Source organism: Euphorbia lathyris, chromosome 7 (assembly GCF_963576675.1).
Source record: "Euphorbia lathyris chromosome 7, ddEupLath1.1, whole genome shotgun sequence".
NCBI classification, from domain to species: Eukaryota; Viridiplantae; Streptophyta; class Magnoliopsida; order Malpighiales; family Euphorbiaceae; genus Euphorbia; species Euphorbia lathyris.
Window position 1 is genome coordinate 55,720,850 of NC_088916.1, and position 8,736 is coordinate 55,729,585.

General features: G+C 36.9%; 2 protein-coding genes across 2 annotated transcripts; one reads left to right on the plus strand and one right to left on the minus strand.

The window, feature by feature from the left end:
• Positions 1-308: 308 nt before the first annotated feature.
• On the plus strand, positions 309-2,160 carry LOC136235490 (thioredoxin H-type-like). The gene is made up of 3 exons (XM_066025191.1): positions 309-470; positions 1,157-1,279; positions 1,874-2,160. Exons 1-3 carry the CDS (start codon positions 384-386, stop codon positions 2,018-2,020), a joined length of 357 nt encoding a protein of 118 aa, XP_065881263.1. The 5' UTR covers positions 309-383; the 3' UTR covers positions 2,021-2,160.
• Positions 2,161-3,080: 920 nt separating this feature from the next.
• Positions 3,081-8,432, minus strand: LOC136235489 (beta-galactosidase 5-like). Its single transcript, XM_066025190.1, has 18 exons — positions 8,068-8,432; positions 7,884-7,979; positions 7,672-7,784; positions 7,471-7,537; positions 7,272-7,364; positions 6,965-7,108; positions 6,759-6,847; positions 6,552-6,657; positions 6,383-6,470; positions 5,986-6,104; positions 5,710-5,874; positions 5,414-5,592; positions 5,067-5,176; positions 4,843-4,952; positions 4,593-4,703; positions 4,400-4,513; positions 3,778-4,317; positions 3,081-3,696 (listed from the first exon to the last, which is right to left on the minus strand). The coding sequence occupies exons 1-18, from the start codon at positions 8,236-8,238 to the stop codon at positions 3,553-3,555; spliced, it is 2,559 nt and encodes an 852-aa protein (XP_065881262.1). The 5' UTR covers positions 8,239-8,432; the 3' UTR covers positions 3,081-3,552.
• Positions 8,433-8,736: the final 304 nt, after the last annotated feature.

The window sequence follows — 8,736 nt, forward strand, 5'->3', positions numbered from 1 at the left end:
TATGATTTAAAACTTAAATGGTCTATTTTAACACATTATCCTGATAAGAAACTGGCACGTCTACATAAAATTTTCATGTTACAAGAGGAATCGGGTTCTGTCGCGTAAGGAATGTCACCGGTCAACATGTTCAAACCGGCAACAGCAGACCAAAAATAAAATACTCCGTATGACGTGTAAGCATGCGTCACAGCCTCGTCAAAAATATGCTAAATGGCAAATTCGTATTAATACTCAGAAGTTCGAGGATATTTTCGGCACATAAAATATACCGCTGAGACTATAAATATTTGTCAGAGGATCGGCACAAATATTAATACTGCTATCAAATAAACAAGTGAATACCATTTGCGTTAGATTTCAAAAAAGGGGAAACACAGAAAATGGCTGAAGATGGACTACTGATTTCCTGCCACACCGTTGAAGCCTGGACCGAGCAGCTCCAGAAGGGACAGGAGAACAACAAATTGGTATAAATTTTCATCTTTTTATTCTTACGATTCTGTGGTTTTTGAGCTCTTGATTGCTATGATGTTGTTATTTGTTTAGTGTTTTGGTATCATGATTCGGAACTATGTGCTGATGCTCAATTTTGTGTACATGTGAAATCTGGCCGGATTGAAGTTTCTCAAGAGGAGATTCTGCAATTTCTGCTTGTTTCCGTGATAGCTAGATCTATTTGAATGTTACCCGGCATCCATCTGTTTCATGATTGGTTATATGATGCACTTCAATTTGGATAGTTTTGGCTTCAATTTTTTGTTTGAAATTTGCCGTGTTTCATATAATATAATGCAAAATAAAGGTTTGGGTAGCCTACTCCTGATTTGATGCTTCATGTTATCCTTCGTAGGGTTTCATTTGGTTCACCAGATATTTTTTCATTAGTACTTAATGAGAGCTAAGAAACTTCCTATCTTTAAACTGGTTTAACCCTGTCCCTAATCTAGCAAATTACATGCTCCTATGACAATAAGGATAATTCTGATTGAAATTGTTTCTATCGCACCTCTTGATTCTGGGGGAGGAACAACTTACCTTTTCATTTTCAAAATAAAGATCATCCTGCTGTATTATTTCTCTGTTGATTTGCAAGGTTTCCTCTTTAGGGATATTGGTATAATGCTAAAAGGCTTCTTTTTCTTCCCTTAAACAGATTGTGGTGGATTTTACTGCTTCCTGGTGTCCGCCATGTCGTTTCATGCATCCAATTCTGGTAGATATGGCCAAGAAGATGCCCAACGTCACCTTCTTGAAGGTGGATGTGGATGAACTGAAGGTAAGTGATATTCAGTTAATGATGATTTTGGGTTTGTGCTTAAATGGATTGAATTTTTTGGTCATCTAACTTCAAATACAATTAAGTAAAGGAAAAAAAGAACATCTCGAGTACCTTGATCTTTTCAATTTTTGTTGATTAAGGCCTAATCTTTCAATCTAGCACATTAAGTCTTGATTAATTATAATCACAAACGTTAAGCCTTTGGTTACTAGAACTATCGTCAGAAAAGATAGTTGTGAATATCAAACTCGGTTAATAGAGCATTACTCATTTCATTTGCATCTGCAATTGCATTTTTTACATACACTTTGAATGAAGTTCTTATAGTTTTCTTAAAGCCGCATGAGACGTATAAGGTATAATATAATTTCAAACACAAATGAAATGAATAACTTTTTTTGACCGACAGCTAACTTTTCTAGTAATCAGAAGCTTAATGTCTGCTATCGTAACTGATCAAGGGTTCAATGCATCAAATTGAATGACTAGGGGGCTTAATCAACAAAAATAAAAAGATCAAGATGTATAGATGCCTTTTTTTCTTAGTTAAGAAGCTCCAGAAGTAAGAGAGATAATATATTGTTTGTGCAGACTGTTGCTGAGGAATGCGCTGTGGAGGCTATGCCAACTTTCATGCTCATGAAAGAAGGAAAAGTAGTGGACAAGGTTGTGGGTGCTAAGAAAGAGGAACTGCAGGCCAGTATCACAAAGCATGCCACCGCCGTTGCAGCAGCATAATTTATCAATGACATTGTAATTATGTGTGGATTTAGGTGTCTTTATCTCCAGTGTGTAATATGTGTTATGACAAACTTTGTTATTTATGCCTACAATTAAGTCATTTATGAAATATTCTGGAGATAATCTTGCCCTTTCAATGTGTGTGACTTTTAGTTTTTGTTTGATTACCATACTTGTGGCTGATTGAGGATGTGAAAGCTCCCAGCGATGATTTTCAGGGTAGTAGAAACTGTTGCTGTCTTTTTCATTGCTTAGGCACTCTTTCTAGTTGCCAGCTGAAAATCTGAATCCGAATCAATTAAGCCAAAATGCCAATTCCACCAACAAGTCTTTAGGCATGTAATTGAATCGAGCCGAGTTTTGACCTACTCATGCTTGGTCATTAGAAAATTGATGAGTTCGATCTCAATATTTTGTTTATAAGCTACTATCTAGTTACTTGTTTATTTCCTTGCAAGCATCATGTTAAGTTTTGCTCGCGAATAGCTCATTAATTATGTTTATTTAAAATTTCTTTAATACAAAACTACATAATTTTGAAACTTACAAAACTATAGTTTCACACAAAATTAATTTTACATTTTGCCCTTTACAAAAATACTATTATTTACAATATAATGGAACCGAACTTGCTTACAAGCCTGTTCATGAACACCTTCGTGAACCTATAACTGAGCTTGTTATGAGCTTTCGAGTTGAGTTTCATGGTGTTCAAACTTGACTTATTTATAACTTGAGTCGAACATGGTCGAGTTTTTATCGAACCAAATGGTGAGCTGCTAATGAGTGACTCGGCTCATTTACAGCCCTACAAATCTTGTTAAAAAGATAATGTGCATTTAAACATTTCTGGTACTAGTCTTTCTTGTCTTTCCCTTCATCATTTTAATAATGCAAGCAAGCATATTGGTTCAGGACAAACTCCTACTTGAGGTAATACACATTTTGAATCTGATATTCACATATTTTTCATGCAAGGGTTGTATTAGGATTCAGTTCTTCACTGTTTACTGTTGCTGCTGTTACCTTATAGGTATTAGCTGATTTCCTTTCTGAATATTTCTCAACTCGAACCAAACACTTTTATGTTACTCCAAATTTGGAATGAAAAGACAAGAGTTACAAACAGAAGAACCAAACGAGCACTAAGCGATATTTCATTGCATGGTTCTTTCTTACTTCAATATTACACATGGAGCAATAAACTTGTTCAGCTCACAAGAAATCTTCATTCTTCCACCCAGCTCTGGATAAAAGGGCCAGAACATGGGACTCCATAGGCAATTGCCTATGCATAACCAATGGATTTACAAAAGCGCATCACTCATCTTAACAGCTCATAGAATTACCCTATTCTGCAGATTTTACACTACTACTCCAAATTCTACCACACCTATCTATACATTTCGGAGAATGATACGAGGATCGGAGGATCTATGCTTTAACTTTACTGTGTTGCATCTTTATTTTCTTCTGTTGGTGGACTCAGGCATATATTATCTTGTAAGTTTAGCAACTGTCCTCTTGTTTTAACTTGCACTAGGTGAAGTGCTCGTAAAAGTAGTAGAACAAACAGCTTCAACCGATAGCCTCTTCAACACATTCGGACATGGGTCAGTACCAAAGTTACTGTTGGATATGGAAACCATACACCTCTCTTGCCCAATGCAATTCTGCAGAGCACAATAATTCAAAAAGATATATGAATTTGTTCAACAATGATATGGATAACGCCACCAAGTCAAGAATATTACCTTCTCTATAACAGAAAGTGTGTTTGGTGCATGACAAGTTCCTTCCTGAAATCTTCCGCAGGTTCCCGTAGGAGTACCAAAACTTGCAAATTTTATAGCTGATATGGACTGCCCTGGTGCACACTGCAAGCGGACCTTAGCCTGGTGAAGCTCTGATGGTTCAGTATAGCTAGCTGTACTATAACTCTCTATATCTGGGTGGTGTTCATAGGCAGCGGCGCAAACACTTGCAACTGATCTCTTCACAAGAGTTATCTTTGATGGATCTCCACCAAGCTCTTCGAAAACAACTAACAGATTTTTCGATGGCTTTAACCAAGACCTTGGAACATGATACCATCGCTGTGTAGGTTGGCCGCAACCAAGTTGGCATTTGTAAGGTCTGAATGTCCCAGCATAACTGCATTGGCTGCAGTCACCCTTTGCATAAGCCATCCAGTATCTCCCAATGCTCTGTCCGTTGATCCAAACCTGACCCTTTCCCATGCTGCTCATATCCAAAGCTAATGGCTCATTCCCCCTAGGTGCATTGAAGTACGCCTGGAAGTTCAAGACAAATGAGTCTCTTAAGTATGAACTACACTTTTTGACTACTGTTTAAACTAATGTGCTCTTTCCTTACCTTGTGCCACTTCAATGCCTGCCCTTGGCTAGAAGCTAGGGCCCCTTGGACCCAATCAACAGATGATCCACCATTTGGAGACACGAGATTCATTGCCTCTCCTTTTAGACCAACCTGTTTACAAATGGTACCTAATGAGAACTTCAACTAAATGAGGCATAAATTCATAAACAGAAGCCAAACAGTGCTAAACCTGGTAAGACCATTTCTGCCATGTTAGGTCTTTCTTTCCTTGGTTCAGGCCATTCAGCATAACTGGACCCGTGATACCAGTTTTCCACGTCTCATAGTGCAACCCAACATTCTTGAACAACAAAGAGTTTGTCAGTATTTGATTTAATGAATATTACAATTTATGTACTGTTAGAAGGTAAATCAGATCAAGCTAAACCTCTACATTTGCATAGTGCCATAGTTATAAAGGTAATACAAGGAAAACTAACCGGTAACCCAACAGCTACACTGAGTAATGCAATTCTATTTGTTCCAGCACGTAAGTTAATTGGCCCTGTAAATGTGAATCTCTTGTTCTCTCTGTTTCCAAAGGCTGATCCTGTAATTATAAGGCAGGGTTCTTGAAGTCAAATTTTTAATGGAAAAAGAAATGTCTAGTTTATACTTCTCATCAACAAGGAAAAGTAGTATAGACAAACAAAATACAACGAACCTGAAAACTGCCCATTGATGAAAACAAGAAGACCATGACCCGCTGACTGCACACTGAGACTAGGCCATCTTCCACTTCTTAGAAATGCTTCTGACTGGCTAATGTCAATACTGTTAAGAAGTTGATCATGATTACTTCATGCTTCATTTAACAGTTATCACAAAACAATAACCACATCAAGGCAAAAGGGATATATGTTATTGACTACGTGAGTAAAGGACTGCAGAGCTACTAACATATCGTCCACCAAAATTAGCAATCTATTCATATTACACTTTGAAAATATGAAGTTGGAAGAAAGATGTTAGGGAGTCAATATATGCAATGTAGTATTGCATGAAGCTCACCTGGTCAAGTACCACAGATAGTCACTAGTATCTCTAGTGACATTTACTTGCTCCAAAAGCCCATGAGTTGTTATCCTTGAATTATACGCTAGAGAAGAAATATCTTCATCATAAGTCTCCCAAGAGAATAACTCAGAGCCAGATGGCAACATCTGCAAATGTGAAGTTTGAGCTCCAACCTGGACAATAACCAGAAACAAGAAATAAGCTTTTTTTTTTTTTTTTTTTTCATTCTGCCAGGTCAACGTCTAAACAAGAAATAGATAGCAGTGAGAACATCATAGAGTCTTTCTTACCTTTGCAGTGTTAAATACTGCATTCCTGCAATCAGGAAGGATGCTAATGGACCAAGGAGGCAAATCATAGTGCATATTATTGAACATCACCCTAGCAGAAGATTTCGGATGGTAATTAGCAAGAAAAGCAGCACAGCTTCTCTGACCAGACGAAAATACATAAGCCTGCAGGATGACCATTATCAAGGATTGCCATTTGCAGGGTTAACATATGAACGAGGAAACAAATTATTTAAGGTTAGAAATGAAAATAATTTTATATTAGACAAGGCATACCTGATGGTAGGTTCCTAATGAAGTTACGGTAGGATCTGAGGAAACCAAAGCAGGTTCGCATAGCTTAATAGCTTTGTGAAGCTCTTTCAGATGACCATATTTAGGTTCCCTGATCAAACCTATACCAGAGAAACAATTAGCTGGAGATTACGATTGTAAAATCTATAGTTAAAAACGGAAACAGATCAGAACACTCATAACATCTGTAAGTTTAGGGAAATAATAATCATGTTGGCCTTTGGTTCTTCATTTAAAGTTATCAGGCTCATAATCTGGAAATTTACCAACCATCATTTAGGGGAATAGAATAGATCTTGAAGTAACAAGTTGTTTCCTAGTCATGCCTCAGTTACATTTTAAGATTTTCATCAAAACAGAAACGGCCAAGAACTTTTACCATATTCATCAATTGGGGCATCATAGTCATAACTAGTTGTAATAAATGGGCCTCCAGCAGAGCGCCCAAAATTGGTTCCTCCATGGTACTGTAAACGAAGAATAATAAGCACTTTGCTGGATAAGTTTTATGTTTAAACCATGAATTTGCATTACATAGAGAAACCAACCATGTAGTAATTCATATATGAACCGCCCTTTTGTACAAAACGAGCAACTGCAAATGCCAAATCTTCAACTGGTCGCTGATGGACAGTGCCACCAAATTCTGTAAACCTGTATCCAGGGGCAAGAAAATAAAAACCATAAGGGTGTCAGAAAACTAATATGCATTCATTTAATTGAGTTAACATTGAATGGGTCGAGTTACTATTTACCAGCCACTCCAAGCTTCAGTCCACAGTTTAGGTTTGTAAGGTTTGTTGGGAGAGAAATAATCACAGTAAAATCCATTACATGCATTTATCTGTTGCCAAGTTTGATAGAAAACAATATCAGATTTACAGTTTGAAAAGGTTTCTCAACGCCAACGATATGAAAACAAAAATATCAGTTGAACTTAGGCTCCATAAGTGAAACTGACCACAGGATCTGGAGCATCATCTTCCTTGCACATCACCCATGGAACTCCTGTATTTAACCCAACCGCCATTTTTGCAGCCCAGTTTACATATGACTGACCAGCAGCCCCCAGAGCCCTGCTCTCTGCACCGTACTCATTTTCGATCTACACAAATTGACATTGGAAAACAAAATCAAAAGCTAAACAATAGAAATTACTTCAAATCAGAATCGGTGAATGTAAAACATTTGAAGTAAAAGTTCAAAAAGCAAAGAACACATCAAGCAATATCGTTATCGGCACCAACTCAAACATCAGGATCAAATACCTGAGAAAGGATGATCGGTCCACCTTGTGACGCGAATAGCTTCTCGTTTTTCATCATCTGTACAATTTTTTGAGTGAACCCTTGCATAGCCGCCTGCAAAAATTTGAAAAAAACTTAGAAAGAAGATGAAAATAGAACAGCCAAACACACATTACTTTGAAATTGCTTCACGTAAAAGAAAAAGCAGAACAATATCAACCTTGAAAGGCCCATTATCAGTTCTGAAGCTGATACCAGGAACATATTTCAGCCAAACAGGAAATCCCCTACACAGTTAAACAAGGAGAGGATCAATCAGACGATTAAGGAAGTTAAAAAGAAGAGTACAAAATAAAATAGAATAATACATCGAAAATCTGAAATTTCAAAAGAAATTAGGAGGGAAGGGAAAATTATGTACCCAAAATTCCATTCCGCACAGACATAAGGTCCAATGCGCAGATGAGCATATAGCCCCACTTTCTGAATAGTCTTGATGAACCGTACCAGGTCATATCTTCCCCTAAAATCATACTGCAAAAACACACATACATATATACATTCAAATTTATGGATAATTCAAAATTGAAGCAGCAAAAAGAAGTAGAGAGAGAGAGAGATCTAAGACTGTACATTGCCAGGAGAAGGCTCATGAACATCCCAAAAAACATAAGTATCAATAACATCCAGCCCTCCATTTTTCGCCTTCACTATAAGATCTTCCCACATCTACAACCAAACAACAAATTTCAACACAAGAACAAAAATGCCACACACAGCTACTACTATACTACCATTACTAAAATCAAAAAATTACTTCCGGTGTGCTTCTCGGATAGTGAATAGAACCGGAGATGAGGATTCTCCGTCGACCATTGATGACAATGGCTTTACTATCGTAGGTTACAGTACACTGAATCAACTGAAAACTCGTCATCAAAACCGTAAAGAAGATGATTAAAAGCATGGAAACTGAGTTAGTTTCCATTTTCTCGGCGGCGGAGGGAAGGAAAATTTGAAGAGAAACAGTGAGAGACAAAGTGAAATAAATGAAGTCTGATCTACTACTGTTACTACTATAGCTCTATGCTAGTCTATCCGCCATTAAACTAAGCTTGGACTGTTCTGTAATCTGTACTACTGTCCACTGGCTTTGCCACACATCTCATTCTTTCATCTTCCTTTCTGTCTTTATAAATGCAATGATTATTATTTTACATGATGATTTGATTTCATTTCTGCTGCATTATTTATTTATTTTTTTTAATTAAATAAAACTGTAGTAAAATAAAAATCTATTTTGCTCGAGTAACTTTTTCTTTTCTTATTGTCAAACATGAATCTTCTTCTCGAGATAGTTTGCGATATTATTGGCAGTCAAACCTCAATTTGTGTTAAAAAAAAATTAATTTTATAATAAGAACAGTAAAATTTAATTGATTGGCTTAGTAAACGTTAATGCGTTTTATCAGAACTAACATGTTGA